The following is a 26,877-nucleotide window of genomic DNA, read 5'->3' on the forward strand; positions in this document are numbered from 1 at the left end:
CAGGATAGATAGATGATGCTCACAATGCAGATGATCCACAGTGATACTATCATCTTTAAGCCACATATTCATCTTGTAGTTCTTTAAAACCGGCACCATTCTTATCATCATTCTCATAACTGCTTGCCATTAATTCAACGGCATCCATAGGAATTTTCTTCTCGTTTAAGTTTTTCAATACTTCCGCATATAATTTGATAAAAGCAGTTTTCAATTTTTTATAAGCAAACTATTAGCATGGACAGCATACCATTGATTGGTTAGACTCACCAAGTTTTCAAAAACATAATCCACATGAATGCCAATTACGCCATCAAGATTCTTATTTCCAGCGAATGTAATATTTGTACCCTTGTTTGCTTCGTTAAAAAACATCCATAGAGCATGGTAAAACTTAATCTTCTCCTTCGTGGCATTTATTGCCTGCTCATCCAACCCATCAATCATAATCGTATCTTTATCAAACACATTCTTTCTTTGTATCAAAGCATATGCATCTTTATGCTGAGGATTAGTTAGAGTTTCATAAACCCTCTGCATGCCATCAATCATTTCTTTCATCGATTGCTGCGTTCTCGGATTAAAACGAATGTGATTTTTCTTTAGAAGTTGTACTAACTCAACTTCATTAGAATACTGCTTTAGTATTTTATCCAACTCGTTTGACAGAGCAGAAAGATTTCTATTAGCAAAGTACTTATCATAAGACATAGCATAACCTCCTGCCTTATATTTTCCTTGCAACCCAAGTATTCCTAGCTGAAAAACATTTTCATAATCCCCGTTATACTTTGGCGATTTATTCTTGATGTAATCTTCAATCTCTTGCATATCAATTTTCGTCCTTCCACTCTTCAGTGCAATCATCGACCCAACAACAAAGTATGGTAATTTATCAATAAACTCATCTTTAGCTCGACCAAGCGCAGCAACTATTTCATACTCACGAATGTCTTTTCTAACTGCATCAAGAATTTTATTGTCACATGGGCTTGTTCTTGCTTCTAATTTACCCTCGATCTCTTTCATTATTTCATATTCTTGCATTACTCCTCTGATTGCATCAATTATTCTCTCCTTGTTCATCTTGTTTCTAAACTCTTTCTTAACTTTTTTAATTTCGTCAAAAATCAATTTGGCACTCTCAATGTCCATGTAATCGTAATCTCTAAGCACTTTATTGCATGCATCCATGTATAATGGTGAATTGCTGCGGAAAACATCTAGAAAGAAATTTATGTATCTATGATCTTCCCTAATTACAACATTACATAACTCTTCATCATTCGTTATTTTATTACGTTGTATTGCATGCAATAACGCCATCGTAATCGTATAACTGCCAGAATTATGTTCTGAATTATGCATTAAGCTCGTAGTAATATTTTCCACTTTTTGTTTTTCGATCTGTTTCATAATCAAATCAACATCCTTATTCATGCTCTTGATCTTTTCTCTAAGCATTTCCTTTATTGATGGCTCTATCACACTTTCAATTTCAGCATTAGTTACCTTTTGACTCTTTATCCTTTGCACTATTGTTGCAACTATTCGTTTCGTATCAGTTACCTTCGATTTGCACTCCCACTCCGCAATCGTTTCATCAACTATGCTTTTAATTATCTCTTCATCGACTTGCTCTTCACTACCATATCCATATATTATTTTGTCTGGCACAATCTTATTTTCAAGACTATCTTTGTCTGCTGCAGAATCATCTTTGGATATTATTTCAGCCACTGTATTCTGTATCTCTACTAGATCATCCGGCCTGTCCTTATCAATCCTTCCTCTAATTATATCAAGCATCTTTTTATCATCAATCATTTCTTCCTCCTGGGTATATTGATTAACCTTTGCCATATCTATTCCTTGATCTTTACACCATTCTTCTAGAATCTCATTTCCTATACTTCTTATCTTTTCTTCAAACATCGCACATATAGTTTCTGTACTGATATTATCCAGATCATTGCATCTTTCTTGAAGCTTCGTCTTTACACCATTATTAAGCTTTTTCTGTACTTTATTAATAAAATCTATATTTTCTGACCCCATTGCTTCTATGATCTTCTCATTTGCTTCTGATAATTCTTGTTTCATTAAAAAATCTTTCCAAGAATTTTTAGATGTGCCATTAAATTCAAAAGGCGTTGCGTCAGATACGTTATATGCTTGAATAAAACTAATAATATCTCTCCTCCCGGAATTATTTTGTAGAAAACAAATTAGTCGATACTTCATCGTATCAACAACAATTCTGCTAATTCTTTTTTGTTTTGCCTGACGTCCCTTAAACATTTTAATTTGATTATGTGTTTTGATTTCTTCATCCACTATGCCATTAAGTATACCGCGCATACTTTTATCAATTTTAATTTCTCCATCACTCTTATCTTCATAGATCGACTGACAAATATTATTAAATGTATTATTATCAATAATATCCATACCCCTCCTCGTTGCTTCTTTTCTAACCCTATCCATAATCATATGCCTTATAATCTTTAATCGAATCTTGCTAAGTTCAACTTCTCTTGCTTTTCTTTTTTCTTCCTTGATCTGCTCTTCAATCTCGCAGCTTATTATTCTATTCTTGATTTTCAAAAAAATCTTTTTGAATGATGCTTCATCCTCAATTGTTTCTTGCTTGCTAATCTCATCTATAGATATATCAATCATCCTTTGCTTTTTAAACATCTTTTTGGCGTCCTCAATTATACGTTCATTAACATTTATATGCTTCTGTTTTCGGATTATATAAGCTATTTCTTCTATGTCACACATCCCTTTAAACATCTTCATGATCACAAATATTCGATTCTTCATATCAAGATTACAAAGACTACTACTCATGAATAACAATTTCTTAATTTCTTCCTCTAAATCGATCTTCGTCGTCATATGAATTATGGTATACTCACTACGCTCGTAGATACTATTTGTGATCCTATCAATTACAGATTTAATATATCATACTCAGATTGGTTTATACCAAGAATAGAGGCTTCTTTGCTTCTAATTGCATCAATAATCTCACTAACAACTTCATACTTTTTTATAATCTTTCTAATATCATCAAACATTGATTTATCGTATGCTTTCCCACTCTCTTTAAGATTCTGTTCAAGTTTATCCACGTCTGCTCCCATATTGTATATACTATCGGGATCAGATTCTAGTTGTGATTGGTGAGTTTGGCCATTTATGTTTGTAGTATCAACGTTATATATTTTCTGATAGGTACTTTTTGATAGATTCGATTGACTAATTTTCAAATTCAATGCATCATTAGCAGTCATATTATGCTTGAAATGAGTAAAGGCTTCCATTTTAAAGCCTGGCATTCGATTCTTATTAATTAAAATTTCAGAAATACAATGTTTCAGCATTTTTCCATAATCTGCCAATATCTTCATCTGATTTAGATTTACTTGATTGATTCTTTGCTTGTCTATTTACACGTTCACTTTTTCTTCAAACACTTTATCAATCATTTCATTGTACTTTGATGCTACGCTTTCCGTCTTCTTAAGATTACCATCAACCAGCTCCTTAAATTGATCATGCATGTACTTCTTGGCATTGCTCTCATCTCCATATACAATCTTGTTCATGCCCAGGTTAATAACAATCATAGCTATCACTGCTAGAAACAGCAGCATAACAACAGTGCTTGCAATCCATGGCCCTGTGGACGACAGCCACGACTTCTTGCTTGGCTCAACTTCATCCTTCTCGTCCTCATCTGCATTCACTTTCTTCTTGCTATCATTCTTGGAGAGCTCAATCCTTTGGTTCCGTGTGTAATCAGCCAGCAGCATCCGTATTATAAAAAACGTCGATGTGCACAGCCGCCCCAATCATGAAAATTGCAAAACCAAACTTCGAAAAAACGCATACCTTATCGAGGTTTTGTTCGGATACCTCGTCCCGTAAACCGTTCCAGAGTTCCTTATGATCTCGTCTTGAAGAACACTAGGCAGCAAGCTGTACCGAGCATAGTTCAGGAACGTACTTATCGGCGTCAAAAACATCCAAATAAATCGTAAAATCTGCGACATCCAGGATGGAATATGCTCAACCTTCACGGAACAAATCAGATTCTGCGAAATCGATGCCGTATCTGTGTTTTTATGCACTACGCTGTTAATCCCAAAGGAATAATTGTATAAGCCAACGATCATCTTCTTGAAATCCATCTTCGGCTGCTGCTGAGTATCATTCATTATGAGCTTATTAAATAATAAACTCCGCAGTGCCTTCAAAATATCAGCAATAAACTGTCCCCCATTATACGAATCAAGAATAGCCATGAAAAAGCCCATAGTAAAGATAATAACAGTGGCAGCAACACATGTACTGGTGCCAGATCTAACAGCACTAGCCACGAACAACATCTCATAAAAATTCAGCATCACCAATCCATATATCCATCCAAAAATCTTGGCATAATCTGCCACACTAAGCTCTATGGATGTTCTTTTCGTGTAAATCACAGCAATCAAAAACAAAACCACCGCCATAAACAATCCTACCGTACATCCATGCAAAAGCACCATCGATAGATACGTGCTCGTAGGACTTGTTATACCCTGCCTTCCATCTCTTGAAATATACTCAAGCATCTTATAAAGATAGCTGGAATTCACTACAAACATCATTATGTAAAACAATACTTTCATGTTGACCGCTTTGATAAACCCAAGTAGTAAGCACAGACTACTCCCAATTTTGCTTAGTTTGAAGCTTGGCTCATAAGAGTCAAAAATTAACCTTTCCATGCCCATAAATTTGCTTATAATTTGAATGTCTCCCACCACTTCAGTTTCATTTATGCATTTGGCTTTCTGTTTAAACACTGCATACGCAATGATCACAATTCCAAGAACAAAAGAAAACGTAAGCATCACCTTATCCCTGCTGTTGCATTAATCAAATATGTCTTCGTCCCATACACAGCATTGCTCCAAATATGTGATATCCTAGGCATCATGTCATAGTTATAATCCTTTGTATTGCTTACTGTCGCATACTCTTCTGCTCTTTTATTTTCTTTCTTCCTCTTGGCATTAATCACCTTTTGTATCACATCCTTCTGCCTTTGCAGATCCTCATTCTGATAATGCGACTCATCCTTAGACGTAATCGATGTAATATAATCAGGCATAGCAATTCCAGTTTTGCTTATGCTCTCAGTATATGCAATTCTAACCGGATCATCATTCGCCTCATGCTCCTGTAACTCCATTCCTTCCCTATCAAGACACTCAAAAAGAACGTCTCTGTATGGCCCTCCATACACCGTGACTCCCTCAGTCATAATAAAAACATTGTCAAATGCTTTGCACATACTATACTATTCGACAGCTGATGTATAGATACCACTACTCCCAGGTTGTGCTTCTTCGCATACCTCTTAATCGAGTCAATAATAGCAGGCGCTGTGTTTGCATCCAATCCAGTGGTCGACTCGTCAAGGAATGTATACGGCATCCGTCGCACAAGCACCTCTGCAATCCTGATCCTTTGCCGCTGCCCTCCAGACAATTTCCTGAGAGGCCGGTCTACAAACCTGCCTAGTCCACATACTTTGATTATGTCATTCGAAATCTCTTCATCCGTTTCCCCATTGCGATTCTCTTCCGTTATGCTCTTCTTAATAGACAAAGCAATAAAATCCCTTCCCGTCATCTCAGAAATTGTTTCCAGATTCTCATGCTGAGGCATATATGCAATATCTTGCATATGATCCAGCTTATGCTTCCTCCGCCCATTAAACCGTGCCTCGCCATACGTCGTTATGCTCTCCTCACATTTACACCCTGCCATAGACATCAGCGTGGTCTTTCCACTTCCTTCCACTCGGCCCCATTATTGCATTCACATCTCCACGGCTTACAAACACATATCCATCAACAAGATGCGCCGGCTTCTGCCCATCCCGAGCATACACATTCCTAAGCTCATACGTCTCCTCAATCCTATTCATCTCAATTGCAACCATTTCTTCCGCTTTGCCTGGTGCTTTAGCAATCTTCCCTTGCTCTTCATCTTCTAACTCATCAGTCATTTGATTTTTAATATCGGTTAACAGCATTTGTGTAACTCATTGATGGGTTAACGCACTAGCCGTCATTATATGTAACTGTGCTAAATAAAGGTTATATACTGTGCATTGCATTAATATATCCATCAAGCCAATGGCAGCCGCCAATAGACAGCAAGCCTACGGCAAATCCATCAATCGCATCGTGCTGGTAAACACAAATCTCATCTGGCATACTCTGCCTTGCACTGGTTAAATTTTCAGACTTCAGTCGCCCCATGAACAGGCTGGCTTCAAAGTTCCGCATCACACTAAAAGTCATCGACGGCTCGGGCGACGGCGTTTCAAAAGATACATACGAAAAAAACTTCAAGAGCATATGCACTCTGGAAACACAGGAACACATCTCGTACCTTCTTCATCACCTGAAAAACTTCGACACTGCCGACAAACAGTTCTACATAAATATCTTCAAGGACGGCATCAATCCTGTCTGGGAGGACGAAAACAACATGAACGGATGCGACTGGAGCTTGATGCTCAAAAAGGAGGTTGCACAAAGATACTTCGAAAGAATGCTGATATGCCTGTGCATCGGATACTTCAAGAAATTCACCCCAACAGGAATGGTCGTGATCCACAAGGATAACAAGTTCAAGCTCAGCATCTGGTCAAAAAACCTCCCTTCAAACTCAGAATGCGTACAGATCATCAACGAGCTCAAGGCCGCACTTGAAATTAAATTTGGAATCACGTTCCATTACAAAAATCATTCAAAAATACTGGCATACCACAAATCTCTTGAGATGTAGCAGGGCGTATCAAAACTTCATGTGCATAACACAACTGGTCATGTGCATAATCCATCAAAACCATTTAAGTATAAAGGACACAGCATGCTCTGGTCGTTCCAGAAAAGTGTACATCAACCTTCAATAAAGAGAATATCTTTAATGCTTTTAATAACTCCACTCATCACCAAGATTTACTTCACAGCTCTTCCAGATCAAAAAAACTCCCCTTTCTTCGGATGTCAACCGACGCCCTCGTACACTCATCTCCAATTCTCTTTGCAATATCAACATATTCCTCATAGCATATCGGCCGACGCACCACATAAAAGTGCTGCACCAGTGCCCTCTGCAGCTGCACCCCCCTTTCCTTACTCACATGCTTCAGTGTCCCAAGCGCCTCCAGCGCTCTCTCATCAAGTATTCTACGGATCAGCTCGTCAGACTGCTCCATGGGCTTCAAAACAGCCAAATTATTGGCTAACACTCATCCTCATCTACTCTACAGTTTTATTGTCCATGACTCTCAAGAGCCCTTAAAAACACCCGGCTACTGTCAAGCATCTGCAGCTCATTGTAGCACGCAGAAAGCGCCTCAGGCACATCCCCGGCCTTGATACGAATCCAAAGCATCGTCAGAATCTCCTCGGCATGCATCTTCCTCTCCACCATAAACTTAATGCTCTCAACCGCCATCATCGATATCTCATCCATCTCGTTCAGGTTGTCAATCAAGTACATCCACAGATTCTTCCCTATCCCAAGATCAGTCAGCTTCACCGACGTCTTGTTCTGCAGCGCCGTTCGCAGCCTGAAAAACGAATTCTGGTTCTCCACCGCAACCACCCGGTCCCTGCTTGCATTTATCAGATTCTTCAGATGCGGGTACTCCGGTGGGCAACTGTACGACAGATACGACGAATACATCCTCACCCATCCGGCCGTCTTCAAAAAACTCATCGCTTGGCTGATACGATGCGCAAGCCTTCCACTGTACACTCCACATCTCAGCATCTCCATCGCAATCCATAGCCCTTCCTCACACTCAAAGTACCTCAATACATACCTGTGGTTCACAATCTCCACAAAAAATGACGTAAATGCCGGCACCTTCGAAGGATACAACACCTCAAGAAACGAATACACCAGGCTCCTGCTCACTCCATTCTCCTCAACCTCATCAAGCATCTTCAGCACAAATCGTGTGTACATCTTGAAAAACAGATAATTCCTCTTCCGATACGCCTCAACAAAAACACAAAGGCTCTCCTTCAGGCATTCATAAAGTCTGCCCTTCACAAGCACAGGCAGCAGATCAATCTTCAGATAGCAGTATAGCGTCGGAATCCGGTTGTACCTGATAAAATGATCCCACGATACCTTAAATGCAGACCTCACATCCAATGATTCCGGATACCCAACACGCTCCATAAACTCAGGAAGGTGCTGCTCAGGCACCGCACTAAACCTGCTTATCCTCACATACTCTTCATACTCAGGCACTCCCTTTCCATCAATATGCATCATAAAGTTTCCAATCCTCTGGAAAAAATCAAAAACCTTCCCATTGTCACTGTGCCCCGCAAGCATCTCAAGCGTGCAGATAAAATCATACACCGTGCACACATGCACCTCCGCAGTTATCAGAGACGTCAGCAAACTTATCACAAAGTCAAGATTCGCTTCTGTGCTAGGAATCTTGGACAGTGCCTGGTCATACTCAACAACATTGATCAGGTTGTGCTCAATAAACTTGCTAACAAGATTCACACTGAACTTCCGCGGGTCGTTCGAATAAATAAGCCATCCTATCACCTCCTTCTGCGTCTTGTGCGATACCTTAAACATCTTCTCCATACACTCAAATAAAAAATCATCCTTGCTTCCGCTCTTGATCAAGTGCCCCGTAATGTACCTGCACAGCCTCGTGCACTCCTCGTCCTTGTCTTCACACTCATCAATGCTCCTCACTATCCTACTAAACACCGCCTCCCTGTTTTCCCCCACCAGTCCATGCCATTCATCCGCAATCACATTCTTCTTCGAGTACGGAATCTTCTTACTCAGCTGCACCAGATGCGTCTTGATCTCTTGATACTCCCCGTTCTCAACAGGCTTGATCACAACCTTCTCAATATGCCCAGGATCCTGCAGCAGCTCAAACCACACATGCTGTTGCCGTCCCGTACTATACTCCAGCTCGTTGTAACATGCATTGATCGATTCATTGACTCGCGACACCCCTGCCTTTTGTATCAGCTCACAGCACACCTCCTGATTCTCCGTCGCTATCTTAAACACCTTCTCCGTCGAAAACTCCAGCGAGCACAGCTTCATAAAATACGAAACATTCCCAGATATGCACGCTTTCATCGGCTCCTGCGCCGACACAAAGCACAGAAACCTAGTAAGATTCACAACCATGTTCCTGAACAGCACATACTCACTCCCCTTCTCAACCACAGTACTCTTAAACAACTCCATCCCCGTCCTTATCGCCACAGAACACGCCTTCTCAATTATCGGCTGCGATATCTCTCGCACACTCAAGTCAAGCGCAAGGAACAACACATGCCTCATCACAAGATCCCCTTCTTCAACCACATACTCCGCCAAATATTTCTTCGACCTCAGCCCAAAACTCTTGAATGGCTTCGGGCTCAGCTCAACCCCAAAATGCTCAAACAGCCCCCGGATCTCCTCTCGCACCGGCCGCAGCGTGCAGCTGTACACCTCGCTCAGCAGCCCAAATATACCCATCATCCACGGATTCATCGGCCGGAAAACAAGCCCTCCTCTTCCCTGCCTCAAAAAACTGGTCACAAACGTAACTCCAAACAGTATCCGACGACATTCAACACTCTTCACAACAAACCTCTTGAAATCAAACTGCTCAAGCGTCACTATTCGGTTCCTCTCAAGCAGCATCCTCCCAAGAACCTCCCCAACTACCTTCGATATCTCTATCTCCCCTTCACATCTGTAGTCCAGCAAAATCTTCACCACTTCCAACGCCCTCTTCACAAAATGCATCATAAACTCATTCCCCATCCTCTCTGCCACTTCACAGAACATCCTTTCTACCCCCTTCCTTCTCTTGCCTCCAATCTCACACATCATTGCCTGCACCACCTGCTCCTCATCAGCATCATGCTCCCCCATCATTCCAACCATCCACTCCTTGCCAAGCTCTGCCTTCCTTCTCCTCTCCTCCATCGCATCAACAATCCCTCCCACTCCTCCATTCGTCTTGCATCTCTCCTTAAACACCAGCTTCATTACATCATCAAACCCAATCGTAGGATGAATCTCAGAATCAATCAGCACAAGCTCCTTCTTCACCAAATTGCTCCTCACACTCTCAATCTCCTCAATCTCCCCAAGAACCGACGGGTGCTGCGGCAGAAACACCTCCAAGCACTTAAATCCAAACGAATACTCTCGATCATTCTCAGGATACTTCAGCGACCCCTTAGTATACTCTACAGCAACCCTTCTATACGGCTTCGGAAATATCTCCTCCTTGATCAGGCCTCCATACAGCTGCGCAATCAAGTCGGAATTCGGAAGCTTATACAACGAACTGTAGTTCTCAAGCAGCGCACAGAAAATCTTCGATGCAAGCTCCTTGTTTACTCCCTCCTCCTTCAAAAACTCCTTGATCTGGCAGATGCTGCTCTCAATCCCTCTCTGCGAATTGATTATCTGCGAAATAAAATTGCTTGCCTCCTCTTCAATCTTCATATCCCTTGTCTTCTGCATCCTCAATCCCTGAGGTAGCCCTTGCTTAAACTCATTGTACATCATCACCGTCTCCGGCTTCAGAATCTTCAGAAATTGCTCTACTATCCTCATAAATGTCCCAAATATCTCTGCCGTCAGCGGAAACATCTTCTCCGCCTCCCTGGGCCTTGCAACCTTCATCCCAAGATACTTCACTAGCACCTTCACAAACTCATCCCTCCGCGTCGTCAGGTTGTTCGATAGCCATATCGTCAGATTCAAGTGGTCTCTGATAGAGCTCAGCACAATAACGTCAAAGCAAAGCTCCACAGGCTCAAGCAGTTCAGAAACAACGGGCAGCATCTTATTCTCAAGAAACACATCCAGTATCTTCGATATCGCAACTCCCTCCCTCTGCAGCATCACCGCCTTCTGCAGCATTAGACTCCCATGGTTCTTAAACAACACATGCAGCACAAAGCTATTCGGCGCCCCGCGTGCAAACCCTAGCACAAGATCGTCAAAAATCTTCAAAAACATCGGCTGTATGTATCCAAGCCCCATCACACACCACTCAGGCGACTTCCTCGCTATCAGCTCAACCAGCACCACAGACTCAAGCATCCCAATGCACTCAAACAACTCCACGCAATTAAACGTACTCTCATACCCCACCACATTCTTAAACCGATGGTTCCGAGACTCTTCGGGCGTAACTATCCGTCGGAAAAACACATTCGAATACAGCTGCAATCGCTTATCGTCCCCTTCGATAATCAGCCGCAGAAAATTCACCTGTGCCTTCTCATCCTTCCATCTCCCAAAAAATATCTCATAAGGCATCGTGTTGGCCCCACTCACATGCATCCAGCAATCAATAATCAGATAAAGCGATTCATGCTTCCACACGCTCAAGCCCAGATCAAGAAAACACGAATACACTTCCCGCCAGTTAATCTCTTCAAGATTGCTCCGAATAGATCCAACTATCTCACTCAAGTTCCACTCCTTCTCCGGAAAATCCATAAGATACAGTATCGCCCTTGCAATCTCTACAGGCTCAATCATGCTTCTCTTCTTCATCCTCTGTATCTCCTCATCCACAAATCTTCTGTTCAGGCTCTTCGGATCGACCTTCTCAAACAATTCCTTCAATTCATGCCTTTGTGTTCCCTCCTCCATTGCCTCAAATGGCCCCTGCTGCTGCATAAAATTTCTGCTTCAGCCATCAAAAAAGTTTGTTTCAAGTCCCTCCTCATAAACATCTCAAAACACACACTCAAAGCACCAAGGTTTAATTATCAACGATACTTCTGTAGAACCAACGTGTTCTTTCTTCTCCAGCACGCACGTATAGAGCCTCCGTTCGACTTGTTGTATCGAACTCCCTTCCCAAGCCCTCGGCTCTTCTTCGCTGCAGATGTAAGCCCTCGGCACTCCCTATGCTTCATTGTTGGCCTGCACATCCAATTGATCTTCGGATCATTCCTTATTGCCATGTGGTCCTTGTTCACCATTATCACCTCATAGTACTTATACGCTGCATCCTGCCCAACCCAGTACGAGTTCAACACCCTAAGATTCGAGCATTTCTTTCCTGCCACCATCTCTGCTGTCACCTGCTTCCTTTGCGACGGCTTGATCTGCGCAATCCCTGCATTCACACACTTTCCTCGTGTGTTTCCGTTGTGGTAGGTCCTCTTCAAGTTCCCCTTCTTCACTCTTGCGATATACAGCACATATCCCTGCTTCGCCTTGTATCCAAGACTCCTTGCTCTGTCAAGAAAAGTCGGCTTATCCACCCGGAAACACTCTCCTCGCTGCCTGTACTCACACACCCTTATCCTCAGCAAATACCTCATCACGTCAGACTGCTTGCGCCTGTGGATCTCCATCAGATAGTTAACTGCTCCCATCTCTCGGGGTGCAAAAATTTACCTATTTGTTCTCGCCAATCCCACACAAATACTACCGCCTTCCATAGCTCAAGCATACACATTGCCATGCATTCATACAGCCTAATTCTGCCTGGCTACATACGCCTTCCATTCTCCCTCGGCACCTCCCTTCGCCTTTCACCTCGCTCTTCCTTCTCGTTTTTGCCTCCTCCCCATCCCCTACTCCTTCTCTGTCTATCTGCCCGTGATCGTCCATCTCGCCCCTCCCGTTTCGACTTCTTGCCCTTCTCCTTCCGCCCCCCTTCCGTTTCCCTCTTGATCTCACTGAATCCCCTCTGCACCCCGCTGTATCGGCCATCAGCCCAATCATCCCCACCAAGCGTAAACTCGCTCTTTCTCCTCTGCATGTTGCAATACTCCTTCCACGTCATCTCATTAAACCCATAGTTGAAGTAGTCCGTAATGTCCGCTCCTGGCTTGTTCCATGGCTTGTCTGTAAAAATATCTATGTCATAATCCAATATACTCTGTCCTTCCGCATCCTCTTTATGCTCCTCCCCCCTCTCAGGCACCTTGTTGATCACCAGCTCAAGATCAGAAGACGTGTCAGACGACCCTTCATCCCCAACAAAGAACTCCTCGTCGTTCTGCATCTCAGGGGTCGGCAACTTTCATCAAATCCGCTCCACGCTTCGCATTCAACACATTTATCTCCAGCCCCCGCATGGAAACCGTACCATCAGACCGGTTCTGCAGAGAATGCAACAATCTGCTCTATCCAAAGGAAGACTCGCAGGAAAACACTCTTCTGATGGCATGTAAGAACTGCGAACACATCCAAGAAACAAAGTCGCACTGCTTGTACTCAAAAAGCTTTCGAACTAAGCACAAAGCAATGGAGGTGTATGCAAAGGACTTGCTGCAAGACCCAACACTCCCACATGTTATGATCGACTGCACAAGATGCGGCTTCAACAAGGGAATCTACTTCCAATCAAGAGACAATGAAGACGACGTTGCGTTAAGTATTTTTTATCTATGCTGCAAATGCAATCATTTATGGACATGACCTGCTTTGCTGGCTCTGTATAATGCACGCCGCATCCAGTGCATCATCACTATCTGAACATATGTCAATAAAGCACTTTTCCAACGCAATGTCGTTTCTACTTTTTACATGTATGTCTGCATATTCTACATCCACGTGCATTTTATCTGCTTGCTCTGTGCCTGCATATGCTTTGGAGTTGCCCAATGCACATCCAGTATTGCCTTCCATTCCAGGACGCTTGCCTTCGGCAAATCGCCAGCATCTTTCGCATTGCTCTCCACAATAATCATCGCCTGAATCAAGCATCTTTGCTATCTCATCACATCCATGCACTGCTGCTCTGTGGATATACAACTCATCAGCTCTAAACGTCGCATACATCCATGACATCCCTATGCTTCGCAGCTGCTCCGAGCCATTCATGTCCGTGGGCTCGCCCCATACATCACATTCTCCTCCACAGTATGTAAACTCTTGAACAAATGCAACAAACATCTTCCTCTTGCTGCAGTACTCATACCAGAACACATCCACCGTCATATAGCATCCTCTCACATCCTCAATGCTACAGGCCACATCCTTGCCAAACTCAGCAACTGCCTCGCAGCTCAGCACTGCTGCAATAAAACGCCTTGCATCAGAAATACACACGTTAATCGATCCGTCGCTTCGCTTCCCATACACATCGATCATCTGAGCATTAAATGACATCCGTTGCCTCACTGACATAGGCCCCATCCATCCGTGAAGCTGCTCATTAATGCTCTTTTCTATCCAGGGATCCCTCAGAAACACCACCATCCGGGATCTTCTCGATCGGCAATTTTCATCGCATTCGCACAAAACTCCTCCTCAGCCTGCAAAACACACTCACAAAAGCACACATTCCAAACAGTTTTATTCCAAGCACGTCTCCAGACAACATGCATCTGCTTCTCACACAGCTAGGCATCATTCATCACTTCGGAATCACCTTATACACATAGTCTGCTATCCGCATCCCTTCAGCCATCTCAGACGGATGCGTGCATTCAACAGAAATCAAATCCTCGTTGACTCTCATCAGCATAATCTTCGTCAGTGCATGCACAAAGTTCGATTGGATAAACCTCTTCAGTAGGCGTGCTCCATACATCGACGAATGAGCTTTCTCAACCACATCATCTTTAACCGCATCAGAAATACTAAGCACCATTCCCTTCTCGCCTAGCCTCTTGTTGAGCTGGCTGATCTGATACTCAAGAATCATATACATGCTGTCTTTGCCGAGCTTGTTGAAGTAAATCACATCATCAATCCGGTTCACAAGCGGCGGCCCAAACCTGTGCAGCACAATCCTTTCCATCTCGCTCTTGTCCTCGTCAGTCATCACATCCGATCTCATTATCACCTCTTGCCCAAGATTAGACGTCATAATCAGCACACAGTTTCTGAAGTCAACGGTAGATCCCTTCCCATCGGTAACCCTTCCTTCATCCAGCAGCTGGTATAGCACATTCAACACTGTCTGGTGTGCAAGATCAACTTCGTCCAGCAAAATCACACTGTATGGCCTGCTCTTGATCGGCTCAGTAAGCGCTCCTCCCTCATTGTATCCAACATATCCTGCAGACGCCCCAATCAGCTTCGTAATGCTCATTTCGTTTCCATAGTCGCTCATGTCAAGCACAAGCATGTTCTTTTCGTCGTCAAACAGCTCCGTCGCAATCGCCTTTGCAAGCTCGGTCTTCCCTACTCCCGTGGGCCCAAGAAGAAGAAACGCGCCAATTGGCTTGTCATCCCTGCTCAGCCCAACCCTCGACTGCAGAATCGAGTCAACAATGCTGTCGACGGCATGGTCTTGCCCAAATATCCGCTGCTTTATCCTTTGAGGCATCTCCAGCAGCCTTTCATTCTCCTTCAGCGTAAGCCTCTTCACCGGTATTCCTGTCCATCGGCTTATCACCTCTGCAACATTCACAGGAAGTATCACCTCAACCGTCTCAACCCGCTTAATCTCGCTCTCAATCACAGGAATCACATTCGTCTTTAGATCATACGCCAGGTATGTGTTTCTATCCCTTTCCGCCTGCGCTAGCCTAAGCTTCGTGTCCTCAAGCTTCTTCTTCAGCTGCTTCACCTCAATTATATAGCTTTTATCCTTTACATATGCGTCCTCCATCGGCTGCAGGCTCCTCTTCACCTCCTCGATCCTCTCCTTCACGTTCTCAAGCCTGCGCATCGTCTGCTCATCCTTCTCTCTGCCCAGATCAATCTCCAGGCTTGTCTTCTCAAGCTCAAGCGACCATGCCTTCGCCCTTGCATTCAAAATCTCCTGCGGCTCGCTCTCAAGCGCAATCACTGCACTTGCACATGCTGTATCAATCAAATCAATCGCCACATCAGGCAGCCTCCTATTCGATATGTACTTCTTCGAAGCAGTGGCTGCATACACAAGCGCACTGTCCGCTATCTTCACCCCATGATACGCCTCCAGCCTCTCCTTAAGCCCTCGCAGCATCGTCACCGAATCCTCAATGCACGGCTCCCGCACAACCACTTGCACAAACCTTCTCTCAAACGCAGGATCCTTCTCAACATACTTTCTATACTCGTCATGTGTTGTTGCACCAATACACTTGATTGTTCCTGCTGCAAGTCCCGGCTTCAGCATGTTCGCTGCATCCATCGCCCCGTCCGTTTTGCCTGCTCCAAGAACAATATGAATCTCATCAATAAAAAGAACAACCCCAGGCGTACTCTCCGCTTCCTTCACAAGCTTCTTCAGCCTCTCCTCAAAATCCCCTCGATGAGACGTCCCTGCAACCATCGACCCAACATCAACATTGTATATCCTAACACCCTGCAGCGTAGGCGCTTCTCCATTCGCTATCATCTGTGCAATACCATTCACTATCGCCGTTTTGCCCACTCCTGGCTTGCCAACTAAAATCGCATTGCTTTTCGTCTTTTTGGACAGAATCTCGACCACCTGCCTTATCTCCTCATCCCTTCCAATCACAGGGTCAAACACATTCTGCCTTGCTTGCTCAACCATGTCCACAGCAAACTTCGATATTGCATCCTCCATCTCATCAGAATTTCTCGAATCAAACCTCTTGCCTCTCGTTTGCTCCTCAACTCTTTTCCTCACATCATCAACATTCTTAATCAGCTCGCATATGCTCCGTGCCTCAAGCAGTTTCAGCACAAGCACATTTGCAGAAACATACTCGTCGTTCACTCCTTCTGCCGCCAGCACAATCCTTCCAAGTGCCTCTCCAACCCTAGGCTCAGTACAACTGTATTGCTTGGCAAATCCGCCTATTCTACGCGCAACTGCTGCTCTGATCTCGTTCCGCTCGTCAGGACTCAAAACACTACACAATACATTCTCTGAATCATTCAGAATAGCCTTCAGAAGATGCTCAGGTTCAACAGTATTGTTATTGTTTGCAAGCGCCTCATCTAGGCATCCTTTCAACAGGCTCTGTGCTTTCTCTGTGTATTTCTTTGCACCCATGCTGCAACAATCACAATCCAATAAATAGCCTTGTTTTTCTAGACTCCACTGTGTTTTTCTGTTGAATTCCAGAAAGCACATGCTTCCCAACTACACAAATGCTAATCTACACTACTATGCATAAAAAAAGCACAAATAATAAACATCGTCAGATACATGCCAAGGATCGCTTCAAAACCTTACTTGCATCAGCATACACCACCCACATCGCTGGATGCTCCATCCTCCTCCCTATCATCACATACATAATTTGCACAAACATTTATTGTATTCGCTTCTTGCTCAAGCTCAGCAGCGCAAGCATTGCCAGCAAGCTCAGCATCACAATCAGAGTAACCACCGGCCTCTTCGACCCAATCGACATAGCCATATACATCGGAATAAGGCTGAAAACAACCAAAGATTGCGACACATACACAGACATCACAATAACCACAATCGCCAGCGTCGAGTACATCATAAATGGCACTCCATCGATGCACTTTGCATATCTATCATTTGCAGCCTGATGCATCCTTCCGCTCATTCCAGGGCTTATAAACCAGCCCGCCAATATAGCCCATGCTCTACCTAATTGGACTTGGACTGCATTCATACAAGGACATATCTCTTAGGGGACTCGATGCTGTCAAGAACAGCTCATACACATATCTGGAGGGCTACACCTCAATCCTGAACGAGCCAATCAATGGCCTTGAGTCCATACTTGGCAAGAAAATACAAATTGCAAGCAGAGAGACTGTTGAGCAGACTGATCAAATAATCAGGCAGGCTGCAGAATGCAATGTATCTTTGCTTGTTGTGGGAACGCCACTGTTCGCAACAACACACACAGACATACTGATAAGGTCTAAGGAACAAGGCGTGCATGTTGAGATAGTCCACAACGCATCAATAATGAATGTCATGGGATGCTGTGGGCTTTACTCATACTCGTTCGGACGAGTGGTCACAGTCCCATACTTCACGGACACATGGAAGCCAACAAGCTTCTACACAAACATTGCTCAAAACATCGAAAACAAGCTCCACACCCTGTGCCTGTTGGACATAAAAACAGACGAAGAGCGCTTCATGAGTGTGAACGAGGCAGTGTCGCACATTCTTGAGGCTGCAGCCATCTGTAAGTCCTCAGCACTAACCAGTGGCACAAAAATATTTGCGGTCTGCAGGTTTGGATCTCCCACAGAACAGGTAACTTATTGCACGATGGATGATGCGCGCAAAAGGGATTTCGGGAAACCACTTCACTCACTCATCATTCCTGGAGGACTGGATCGGATCGAGCAGGAGTTTGTTGAATTGCTGAATCCAAGCAGTGGCTCTAATGCTCTTGATGAATAAAGCACCAAAGTAATTACAACAATTTATTAAGTCGAATTATCAATTCCTTCTCACAATTGGACTTCGATCATTATTTATTGATGCTTGCTTCAATTAAGGATTCCGAGAGGAAATGAAAGTTAATGGATGTTTGCGCTCTTTCTCTCCATTACCTGATCCTTCCGGCGGTGTATTGGGTGCATTAGGAGCAAGATTAGTGCCAGTGCCAGTGCCCGGATGTGTGGTGTTAGGTGTGCCTGTGCTTGGCAAAGTACTTGGTGTAGTATTTGTGCTTGGAGCATTAGGTGCATTACTCGGCTGATTGCTGCTGGGTGTTCCTTGGGCACTACCTGGGGCATTAACCGTAGGTGGATTGCCAGCTGGATTACTTGGTGTACCTTGTGGAGGAGCATTGGCGGCAGGTGGATTGCCAGATTCCTCTGGCGTGGTAGTGTTAGGCTTTGGCACACCAGGAATGCTAAAAATATTAACCAGATTATTGGGTGTACCTCGTGGCTTATTCGTATTAATGGTTGTTGTGCTGCTTGGTGGATTACTCCCTGGTGTATTAGGTGCAGTAGTGGTCGTACTAGTGGGCGGTGTGCTAGGAGTGTTCGGTTTGGCTCTTGGGATTGTAAGCGGCTTGTTCGGATCGTTCAAATTGAACTTTGTAAGAATCTGTGAATTATCCGGAATGCTGGCCTTTGGTTGATCACCAGGAGCAGGTTTAGGAGCATTGTTCTTCGGCGTCAAGTTATACACCATATTCCTTATCCCATCAGGCGTAGGTATGCTCCGTGTTGCGATGATCGGCTGGTCGCTTTTAACCGTAGTAGTGCTTATCACCTCTCCATCAACTGTATCAGGCCTGTTCGTCTCCTTTGCTATGCTGGACAAGAATATCTTGACTACCTTTTTTGAATCTACATTAGTGCCACTCGGTAGAATGGTTGTGATGTACTTGTAGAATTGAGTGTTTGTGACCTCTTTCCTGTTCTTGATTGACGACTGGTTGTACACATTCATCTGCGTAATAACACTGTCAAAGACCTTGGAGACCATCTCAATGAACGACTGTGTGCTGATTCCTAGCTGCTTTGAATACTGTTCGGCATTCCTAAGGATATTGTTCCTAACATTGCTCTCAATCGTTTTTGATGTGGAGATACTCTCCTCAATCATTTCACTCACACGCTTATCAACAATCTTTGCTTTCTTCTCATCAATCTGTCCATTGAATGGATTCTTCTTCGAAAGATTGTCTATGCTTCCGGACTTTTCCATGTCGCTGAGAACATCAAGAACAAACTCAGTCTCCACATCAGTTTGCGATTTGTTCGATGCCATGTCAAGCAGGATGCTCTGGTTGTGCCTCTTTGTCTCCTCGCTTACTGCTTCAACAGACTGAGTCCCAATGCTCTTAAGACTCGCAACTGCTTGGCTCATCGGCAGGATCTCAGCCACTCCATATGGTGGAACAACCTCGACATACTCGGCACCATCGGGATTTGTAATCACACTCACATCTATCTCCTCAAGGTTCTTCTTCTTGTTCTCCTGCTCAATCACTGACTTCCTATGCATAGTATCCATTGCCTGTGCCTCTTGTAAATGCCCCTCGTTGACTGATGGCCGGACATCCTTCACAAACTCATCCCAGGGCTTTTGTATCAGCACCCCCTCGTCTATCTGGATCTCAGACGCATGGCCAATGTCTAGGCTTGTCTTTCCATTTGTAATCACAGATGTCGGAATCGGATCCAACGGAGACGGAAGATCAAGGCTGAACCCGCTTGCATCCGCTTCATAGTACTCGACTCCTTTGTCAATGTCTGTTCTTTCTCCAGTGTTGAATCTGTGATTCAGCAGTGATGTGTCAAGCCCTTGCTTCTCCATCAATCCCTTTGCATTCTTCGGATAGAATACCTTCCCCTTGCTTATATCCATCTTCTCTGCCGCTTCAGAAATATGCGTGTACCCATCCTCAGTCTCAATTACATTCAGACCCGTCTCAATCGGTGTTTCAATCACCCTGTTCCTTGCCTGATCTCTCCTCTTCATCTGTATCCGTTGCACAATCGCCTCCTCTTCTGTCTTCGGCTCCTCGCTGCTGAATCCCTTCAATGGAAGCTCCATTCGCCCATCCAGTATCCCAACACTGCTTACATTCGATGGAATAACCTCCTTGACCTTCACAGGTGTCAGTGTTTCCTTCTGTAGCTCCTCAATGTTCGTCTTGCGCTTCTCGGCCTCAATGTACTTCTTGTTCAGATCCTCAAGGCTGTCGCCAACCTCATTCAACCCTGCATGTGCAGTTGCCATGTGCTCAATCGCCTCCTTGATCGATGAGCTCATTTCAATGTTCCTGCTTGAAAACATCTTCTCAACCTCCCTTCTTCTGAGCTCTCTTTCCTTCGACAGCCTGTTTCTTGTTTCTCTCTCTGCCTCATCCCTTGCTCTTCCTGCCTCGATCACATCGCCCGTCCTCCTAAACACTTCCTTGAACTTCTTCTCCCCGTCTTGGCTGATTATTTGGCTCTCCTTGGCCAGCGCAAGCCTCTCCTCTGCCGCCTTCAGTGCGTTCTTCTCATCAGCATCTCTCTGTGCTGCAATCGCATTCTTCTCCTTCAGCTCGTTGATCTTGTTCACTTGGTCAATTGCTTTCTGATTGTTCACGTTGTACAGTAAATCAAGCGCATTCACCCCGTTGCTAATCCTCGAGCGATGATCCTCGATGATCTTCAGATCGCTCTGTGCCTTACTGAGGTCCATCATCCCAACATCAGCAATGTCCCTCAGGATCTTTTCGCTCACAACCGGATGCATTATTGCCTCCTCATATGCCTCCTCCTTCAACGCACTTGCTCTCTCGAGCTTCTGATGCGCCCTTTCGATCGGCTCTTCAATATGCATCTTCTTCAGGTCATTGCTGAAGTCCACAGTGCTCTCAAGACTCTTGGCATTCATCTCCTTTATCTTCTCACTAATCAGCTCAGAGCGGATGCCAGGAGGCGAGTTTGCAATCTTGTTTGCACTTTCCTCCTCGATCTGTATCTTGTCTGCTGCAAGCTTTGCAACCCGCTGCCCGCCACCAGAAATCGCTGCTGCCCTTGCTGCATGCTGGTATGCTAGATCAACATCGTTCATTGCCTCATCATGAGCCACCTTTGCAGGCAGCCCTCTTGCAAGCCCCGCATTGTAGCTAGACGTGTACTTGCTTGCTAGAAACGCTTCAAACTTCGACCTCTCTACTGAATCCATCTTTGCAAGACGAGACTCAAAAGCCATCCGCACAAACATGTCCCTCTCGAAGCCCGAAATAGCATCCTTCGAGTTCTTGAATCTTGCAAGATCGAGCTGAGAAACATACGACGGGCTTATTTCAGGCTCAGATAGCTCACGCACTCTCTTCAACCTCATTTCCTTGTCGATATTTGCATTTCTGATCTCGTCGGCAACACCACTTGCCACAGGCTTCGAGTGGCCAATTGACACAAGAGCGTTGTACATGTTCGAAGGATTTGCATTGTCTATTGGCTTTCCATCTTCCAGTAGCTGATTGATCTTGACCTGTTGAATGTTTGTTCTCCCACTCATTGTGTTGTCACCAGAAACATATGTTTCATTCGGATATGCATAGTTTGGAGGCGTGCCTTTGATCTCAGTCGGCACCTCCGCAAATCTAGATGACTCATTAGCCATAAGCTGGCTGAGTATGCCTTCATGGCCATTATGGAACGAAAGATCGTCGTCAATAGCATCTTCATATGTATTGCCTGTATCAGACGTGCCAATGACCACCTTTGGATGGTCTTGCACAGAGTCCTCGTCATGCAAATTTGAATCATCATGATGCATAGTTCCAGGATATTCATTTGTAACCACAATGCTTTCACCCTTATGGGGTCTGTCTCTATACTCATGCATTTTGTGCTCTCTGTGGTCGTTGTCGTCATGATGGTGCATGGAATTCAACCTTTCGCGCCTTTCAGCCCTGTTTCCAAAGTCTAGTCCATTACCTGCTGCCATACTGCAAAGACAAAGCAGAAATAGTAGCATGTAGTCGTGAAGAAACACAACTGGATATTTAAATACTTTTCATAAAACATTTCCTCAAAAATGTTTCGGACATGCACACTCCATGCCCAATCGCCGCAAGCACATTCAAAAGATTCTCTAACCTCATACGAAACATGCTGTGATTGACCATTTTCGAAACGCTTTTCACGCTTCCAATGTGTTCTGCATTGATCGAATCCCTTCCACACTGAGAAGATAACATGTATTCCATTGTACTTATTGCTGTAAATCATGCCTATTTCAAAGCCTTGCTGTATGCAAAAGCATGGATATCATAATATGCAAGCATGCACAGAAAATATCTTTATTATTCCTCAACTCGTCTTAGCCCAACCTCCTTAAACTTTCCACTTGCATCAGGAACAAAGCACTTGAACTTTGCCTCTCCATATCCCACACTCAAACTGAATCCTGATGAGCTCCATGAGAGGCTATAGCACGGCTCGTTCAGGTTTATTGTTTGCATGGCATATCCACCCTCCTTGCCAGTGTAGATGATCACATTCCCATCTTCTGAGCAGCTAGCCATGCAAAACATCTTGAATGCATTTGCTGGGCAAACAGCTACATCCCTGACAAAAGCCTTGTGATCTCTCATCCTTGCCACTTCTTTGCCGTTTTCCCAAACAGCCACCGAATAATCCATCCCGCCACTCACAAACCCATTTTCTGTTGCGCTGATGGACGAAACCCCGAACCTGTGGCACAGCACCTCTTCCACATCAGTGCTGCCCTGTGCATTCCCAATCTTCATAATTCTAACATTGCCGTCAGAACATGCACAGTATAATACAAACATCCCATCTGCACAACTTGCATCCAGATCATTCACAGATCCATCAAGAAGCTGCTTCTCTAGTTTTTTCACAAACTTGCCTCCTTCCGACTTCCAAACAATGACCTTCCCGCAGAAGTATGCAGATGCAATCAGCTCTCCGTTGCCCAGAAAGACTGCCTTTGTAGCAGGGCCCAGGCATGCATTGAGCTCTGCATCAAGAGCCAGGCTGTCAGATCCATCGGATGAGCCCTTTGAAAACACACGAACCAGGCCGTCAGATGATGCTGTCACGATTCTCCTCTGGCTAAAGTCGGCTTCAATGCTGTGTATTGTGTCCTTATGTATGTCCATGGGGTGCAGCGTTTGCCAAAACAAATGGCCATGGTGTAACAGCAGTACATTGCGATAAACAATGCCAGTGGTACGGCATATGCATTGATAATTGATAAACCGGCAGGCAGCAGGCAATGAGCCAGCACAGAGAAATCATCCACTAGTGCGCATCTATGATAGATATCCATAGCACACTGCTGTGCATGCGGTTTGCATGTGATCCATGTATAGCGTGTGGGTGTAGCATGTATATCTCGGTGGCATGTGCAAGTGCCTGTGATGCTTGGAGTATGGCACAGGTTTTCAGAACAAAAAAAAATTACCCCACGATGGGGGACTTTCATATCAATAAAGTTCACGAGCTTATGACGAACCAAAAGAACATCAGGAATATTTCTGTGATAGCACATGTCGACCACGGAAAGAGTACGTTGACGGACTGCCTTGTGATTAAGGCAAAGATAGTGTCGAAGGATTCAGGAGGAGGAAGGTACATGGACTCGAGAGAAGACGAGCAGCAGAGAGGAATAACGATCAAAAGCTCAGCAATATCGCTGCATTTCCAGGTTGAGAAGGAGGTGCTTGAGGAGTACACCGTAAAGGGGGATACAAATGGAACTGAGTTTCTGATCAATCTGATTGACAGCCCAGGGCATGTGGACTTCAGCAGTGAGGTGACTGCGGCGCTGCGGGTGACTGACGGAGCATTGGTTGTGGTTGATTGCGTGGATGGGATTTGTGTGCAGACAGAAACGGTTCTTGGGCAGGCAATGAACGAGAGAATTCTGCCGACACTGGTTCTTAACAAGCTTGACAGGGCGATTTTGGAGCTTGAGTATCCGCAAGACAAGCTTGGAGAGATTCTGAGGAGGCGGATTGAGGGGTTCAATGCAAAGATGAGCTCGTTGGGATACAACTTCAAGGTTGAGTCGCTGCTGCCTGAGAAGAATGAGATTTCGTTCTGCTCGGGGCTACAGGGATGGGGATTTACACTGAGGTCTTTTGCAAAGTTTTATATTGACAAGTTTAAGATGAGCGGATTTGAGGGAGAGAGGAAGCTCACGAAGTTTCTGTGGTCACACAATGTTGCATGCACATCTGACGATCCGTTTGATCCGGAGATGAAGCATGTGATGAAGACCGATCCGGCAAGGAGCCCGTTTGTTGTGTATGTACTGAACCCGATATACAAGGTGAAGGACATGTGCAACAGTGGGGATATTGAGGGGATCAAGGAGTACCTGAAATTTTTCAAGGTTGATTTCAAGGGGGTTATACTGAGCGGAAGCGGCAAGCCACTGTTCAAGGACGTGATGAGGACATGGCTTCCGGCAGCGGACTGCATTCTTGAGCAGATAGCATTGAAGTTGCCGTCGCCGTTGCAGAGCCAGAAGCTGAAGTACGACCATTTGTACGAAGGGCCCGTTGATGACGAGATGGCAATAGCGATCAGGGATTGCAATGGAGGAGATGAGGCACCGGTGATGATGTATGTGTCGAAGATGATACCGTCGAACGACAACCGATTTGTGGCGTTTGGGAGAGTGTTTTCAGGGAAGATATACCCGGGGATGAAGATACGTGTGCAGGAGCCTGGCTATGCACCTACGTCTGATGATTTATCAAACACATCGTTGCTGCACAACAAGTCTGTTCTTAGGACGGTGGTGATGATGGGAAGGGGATACAAGGATGTGCCTGACTGTCCAGCAGGGAACATTATTGGGATAGTTGGGATTGACGACTGCCTGAAGAAGACAGGGACAATAACGAACAGAGCCGATGCATACAATATCAAGTCAATGAAGTTTTCGGTGTCACCGGTGGTGAAGGTTGCAGTGTTTGTCAAGAGAGCAGAGGATCTTGGAAAGCTGAGTGAAGGACTGAAGAAGCTTGCACAATCTGATCCGCTGTGCCTGATTGAGAGGAACGAGAAGGGGCAGAACACAATAGCATGTGCAGGAGCATTGCATCTTGAGATATGCCTGAAGGATCTTGAGGAGCAGTATGCAAAGGTGCCGATTATTGCCGATGAGCCGCTTGTGACGTACTTTGAAGGGATTACAGAGGCAGTGACGGAGCCAAAGATGAAGAAGTCTGCAAACAAGCACAACAGGATATACATGACTGTGGAGCCTATTGAGGACAAGGTGGTTGAGTTTTTGAGGAATATGAAGATAGACCAGATCAAGAGCATAGTGACGAACTTCCGAGAGAAGATGGAGATGAGGGATGACTGGATCAAGAAGATATGGTACTATGCACCGGAGACGGCGCCTGAGAACTTGATGATTGATGGGACAAAAGGAATCTCGATCATCAACGAGATCAAGGAGCACATCAACAGTGCATTCAGGGAGGCTGTTCAGGAAGGGCCCTTGATTGGCGAGAAGATGCGTGGGCTGAAGTTTGAGTTGAAGGATGCAGTATTGCATGCAGATGCAATCCATCGAGGAGCAAACCAGTTGATACAGCCGGTGAAGGAGCTTTGTAGGGGGCTTCTGTTTATAGCATCTCCTGTGCTGTATGAGCCGATTTTCAAGGTTGAAATAACAGTGCCCGATGAATATTCGGGAGCAGTGACATCAGTGCTTACATCGAAGAGAGGGATTGCTGAGGATTTCATAAGTCTTCCTGGAAACGTAACAACAATGATAGTTGGAACATTACCTGTGAGGGAATCGTTCAACTTCAATGAGGATCTCAAATCAGGTACAAGAGGAAAGGCTGGTGCATCTCTTTCGTTCTCGCATTACGATATTCTTCCTGGGTCACTGAATGATCCCAACTCTCTGATGTTCAAGACGGTCGAGAAGGTCAGGAAGCTCAAGAAGATGAATGAAATCCTGCCAACAACCGATGATTTCTTCGATAAGCTTTAATTAATAAAGGTTGGTTCCGGTTTATTTGTATTTGAGACATTTTGCGTATTATTCAGCACTGTGTATGTTACTTGCATAGCAATACATGCTTGCTCAGCTATCTTGGCATGCTTATGCATTCCATCTACTCTTTACCTTTGAGCTGGTCTGTTCCTCTGAGAAAGTCAAACTTCGGGTCTGTGCTTATTGCATTGAGGATGAACTCAGATGACATCCTGGATGTGTTCTTTGATTTTGCTTCTTTGAGTACAAGCTCTACAACTTCAGAAAGAAACATCTCGATTGCCTTGCTTGCAACAACAGGGACGGATGCGCCTATTTTGCCTATGTCTTCATTCATCTGCATGATTCTCTTCAGTCTGGATATTGGGAATCGTGTTAGTTTTTTTTTCTGCGCGTCCTGCTTCGCCATTGTTTACCCCTCCGACCACAAGGTTTTAAGACATACCAATGCTGGCCACCCACAT

At 44.6% G+C, this 26,877-nt stretch overlaps 22 protein-coding genes across 22 annotated transcripts; 3 read left to right on the forward strand and 19 right to left on the reverse strand.

The window, feature by feature from the left end:
* Window positions 1-210: 210 nt before the first annotated feature.
* On the reverse strand, window positions 211-2,904 carry HK407_12g17900 (uncharacterized protein; the record flags this gene model as incomplete). Its single annotated transcript, XM_060421740.1, has 1 exon — window positions 211-2,904. One exon carries the CDS (start codon window positions 2,902-2,904, stop codon window positions 211-213), a length of 2,694 nt encoding a protein of 897 aa, XP_060276115.1.
* A 53-nt stretch (window positions 2,905-2,957) lies between these two features.
* Window positions 2,958-3,419, reverse strand: HK407_12g17910 (uncharacterized protein; the record flags this gene model as incomplete). Its single annotated transcript, XM_060421741.1, has 1 exon — window positions 2,958-3,419. One exon carries the CDS (start codon window positions 3,417-3,419, stop codon window positions 2,958-2,960), a length of 462 nt encoding a protein of 153 aa, XP_060276116.1.
* Window positions 3,420-3,458: 39 nt separating this feature from the next.
* On the reverse strand, window positions 3,459-3,824 carry HK407_12g17920 (uncharacterized protein; the record flags this gene model as incomplete). The annotated part of the gene is made up of 1 exon (XM_060421742.1): window positions 3,459-3,824. The coding sequence occupies one exon, from the start codon at window positions 3,822-3,824 to the stop codon at window positions 3,459-3,461; it is 366 nt and encodes a 121-aa protein (XP_060276117.1).
* Window positions 3,825-3,863: 39 nt separating this feature from the next.
* Window positions 3,864-4,910, reverse strand: HK407_12g17930 (uncharacterized protein; the record flags this gene model as incomplete). The annotated part of the gene is made up of 1 exon (XM_060421743.1): window positions 3,864-4,910. The coding sequence occupies one exon, from the start codon at window positions 4,908-4,910 to the stop codon at window positions 3,864-3,866; it is 1,047 nt and encodes a 348-aa protein (XP_060276118.1).
* On the reverse strand, window positions 4,910-5,353 carry HK407_12g17940 (uncharacterized protein; the record flags this gene model as incomplete). The annotated part of the gene is made up of 1 exon (XM_060421744.1): window positions 4,910-5,353. The coding sequence occupies one exon, from the start codon at window positions 5,351-5,353 to the stop codon at window positions 4,910-4,912; it is 444 nt and encodes a 147-aa protein (XP_060276119.1).
* On the reverse strand, window positions 5,320-5,832 carry HK407_12g17950 (uncharacterized protein; the record flags this gene model as incomplete). The annotated part of the gene is made up of 1 exon (XM_060421745.1): window positions 5,320-5,832. One exon carries the CDS (start codon window positions 5,830-5,832, stop codon window positions 5,320-5,322), a length of 513 nt encoding a protein of 170 aa, XP_060276120.1.
* Window positions 5,819-6,073, reverse strand: HK407_12g17960 (uncharacterized protein; the record flags this gene model as incomplete). Its single annotated transcript, XM_060421746.1, has 1 exon — window positions 5,819-6,073. The coding sequence occupies one exon, from the start codon at window positions 6,071-6,073 to the stop codon at window positions 5,819-5,821; it is 255 nt and encodes an 84-aa protein (XP_060276121.1).
* Window positions 6,074-6,164: 91 nt separating this feature from the next.
* Window positions 6,165-6,455, reverse strand: HK407_12g17970 (uncharacterized protein; the record flags this gene model as incomplete). Its single annotated transcript, XM_060421747.1, has 1 exon — window positions 6,165-6,455. One exon carries the CDS (start codon window positions 6,453-6,455, stop codon window positions 6,165-6,167), a length of 291 nt encoding a protein of 96 aa, XP_060276122.1.
* A 51-nt stretch (window positions 6,456-6,506) lies between these two features.
* Window positions 6,507-6,761, reverse strand: HK407_12g17980 (uncharacterized protein; the record flags this gene model as incomplete). The annotated part of the gene is made up of 1 exon (XM_060421748.1): window positions 6,507-6,761. The coding sequence occupies one exon, from the start codon at window positions 6,759-6,761 to the stop codon at window positions 6,507-6,509; it is 255 nt and encodes an 84-aa protein (XP_060276123.1).
* A 278-nt stretch (window positions 6,762-7,039) lies between these two features.
* HK407_12g17990 (uncharacterized protein) lies at window positions 7,040-7,294 on the reverse strand (the record flags this gene model as incomplete). The annotated part of the gene is made up of 1 exon (XM_060421749.1): window positions 7,040-7,294. The coding sequence occupies one exon, from the start codon at window positions 7,292-7,294 to the stop codon at window positions 7,040-7,042; it is 255 nt and encodes an 84-aa protein (XP_060276124.1).
* Window positions 7,295-7,350: 56 nt separating this feature from the next.
* Window positions 7,351-11,772, reverse strand: HK407_12g18000 (putative CAF1-binding domain-containing protein; the record flags this gene model as incomplete). The annotated part of the gene is made up of 1 exon (XM_060421750.1): window positions 7,351-11,772. One exon carries the CDS (start codon window positions 11,770-11,772, stop codon window positions 7,351-7,353), a length of 4,422 nt encoding a protein of 1,473 aa, XP_060276125.1.
* Window positions 11,773-11,864: 92 nt separating this feature from the next.
* Window positions 11,865-12,479, reverse strand: HK407_12g18010 (ribosomal protein L15; the record flags this gene model as incomplete). The annotated part of the gene is made up of 1 exon (XM_060421751.1): window positions 11,865-12,479. One exon carries the CDS (start codon window positions 12,477-12,479, stop codon window positions 11,865-11,867), a length of 615 nt encoding a protein of 204 aa, XP_060276126.1.
* Window positions 12,480-12,595: 116 nt separating this feature from the next.
* HK407_12g18020 (Fip1 protein) lies at window positions 12,596-13,114 on the reverse strand (the record flags this gene model as incomplete). Its single annotated transcript, XM_060421752.1, has 1 exon — window positions 12,596-13,114. One exon carries the CDS (start codon window positions 13,112-13,114, stop codon window positions 12,596-12,598), a length of 519 nt encoding a protein of 172 aa, XP_060276127.1.
* Window positions 13,115-13,185: 71 nt separating this feature from the next.
* HK407_12g18030 (putative RNA polymerase) lies at window positions 13,186-13,530 on the forward strand (the record flags this gene model as incomplete). Its single annotated transcript, XM_060421753.1, has 1 exon — window positions 13,186-13,530. One exon carries the CDS (start codon window positions 13,186-13,188, stop codon window positions 13,528-13,530), a length of 345 nt encoding a protein of 114 aa, XP_060276128.1.
* HK407_12g18040 (uncharacterized protein) lies at window positions 13,519-14,313 on the reverse strand (the record flags this gene model as incomplete). Its single annotated transcript, XM_060421754.1, has 1 exon — window positions 13,519-14,313. The coding sequence occupies one exon, from the start codon at window positions 14,311-14,313 to the stop codon at window positions 13,519-13,521; it is 795 nt and encodes a 264-aa protein (XP_060276129.1).
* Window positions 14,314-14,470: 157 nt separating this feature from the next.
* Window positions 14,471-17,014, reverse strand: HK407_12g18050 (AAA domain-containing protein; the record flags this gene model as incomplete). The annotated part of the gene is made up of 1 exon (XM_060421755.1): window positions 14,471-17,014. One exon carries the CDS (start codon window positions 17,012-17,014, stop codon window positions 14,471-14,473), a length of 2,544 nt encoding a protein of 847 aa, XP_060276130.1.
* A 561-nt stretch (window positions 17,015-17,575) lies between these two features.
* HK407_12g18060 (putative tetrapyrrole methylase) lies at window positions 17,576-18,358 on the forward strand (the record flags this gene model as incomplete). The annotated part of the gene is made up of 1 exon (XM_060421756.1): window positions 17,576-18,358. One exon carries the CDS (start codon window positions 17,576-17,578, stop codon window positions 18,356-18,358), a length of 783 nt encoding a protein of 260 aa, XP_060276131.1.
* A 93-nt stretch (window positions 18,359-18,451) lies between these two features.
* On the reverse strand, window positions 18,452-22,396 carry HK407_12g18070 (uncharacterized protein; the record flags this gene model as incomplete). Its single annotated transcript, XM_060421757.1, has 1 exon — window positions 18,452-22,396. One exon carries the CDS (start codon window positions 22,394-22,396, stop codon window positions 18,452-18,454), a length of 3,945 nt encoding a protein of 1,314 aa, XP_060276132.1.
* A 28-nt stretch (window positions 22,397-22,424) lies between these two features.
* On the reverse strand, window positions 22,425-22,628 carry HK407_12g18080 (uncharacterized protein; the record flags this gene model as incomplete). Its single annotated transcript, XM_060421758.1, has 1 exon — window positions 22,425-22,628. The coding sequence occupies one exon, from the start codon at window positions 22,626-22,628 to the stop codon at window positions 22,425-22,427; it is 204 nt and encodes a 67-aa protein (XP_060276133.1).
* Window positions 22,629-22,724: 96 nt separating this feature from the next.
* On the reverse strand, window positions 22,725-23,546 carry HK407_12g18090 (uncharacterized protein; the record flags this gene model as incomplete). Its single annotated transcript, XM_060421759.1, has 1 exon — window positions 22,725-23,546. The coding sequence occupies one exon, from the start codon at window positions 23,544-23,546 to the stop codon at window positions 22,725-22,727; it is 822 nt and encodes a 273-aa protein (XP_060276134.1).
* A 311-nt stretch (window positions 23,547-23,857) lies between these two features.
* On the forward strand, window positions 23,858-26,410 carry HK407_12g18100 (elongation factor Tu; the record flags this gene model as incomplete). The annotated part of the gene is made up of 1 exon (XM_060421760.1): window positions 23,858-26,410. The coding sequence occupies one exon, from the start codon at window positions 23,858-23,860 to the stop codon at window positions 26,408-26,410; it is 2,553 nt and encodes an 850-aa protein (XP_060276135.1).
* Window positions 26,411-26,534: 124 nt separating this feature from the next.
* Window positions 26,535-26,822, reverse strand: HK407_12g18110 (uncharacterized protein; the record flags this gene model as incomplete). Its single annotated transcript, XM_060421761.1, has 1 exon — window positions 26,535-26,822. The coding sequence occupies one exon, from the start codon at window positions 26,820-26,822 to the stop codon at window positions 26,535-26,537; it is 288 nt and encodes a 95-aa protein (XP_060276136.1).
* Between the last annotated feature and the right edge of the window lie 55 nt (window positions 26,823-26,877).

The sequence above is a fragment of the Ordospora pajunii genome (assembly GCF_021821965.1).
Source record: "Ordospora pajunii strain FI-F-10 chromosome Unknown Cg_12A, whole genome shotgun sequence".
In the NCBI taxonomy this organism is placed as follows: domain Eukaryota; kingdom Fungi; phylum Microsporidia; family Ordosporidae; genus Ordospora; species Ordospora pajunii.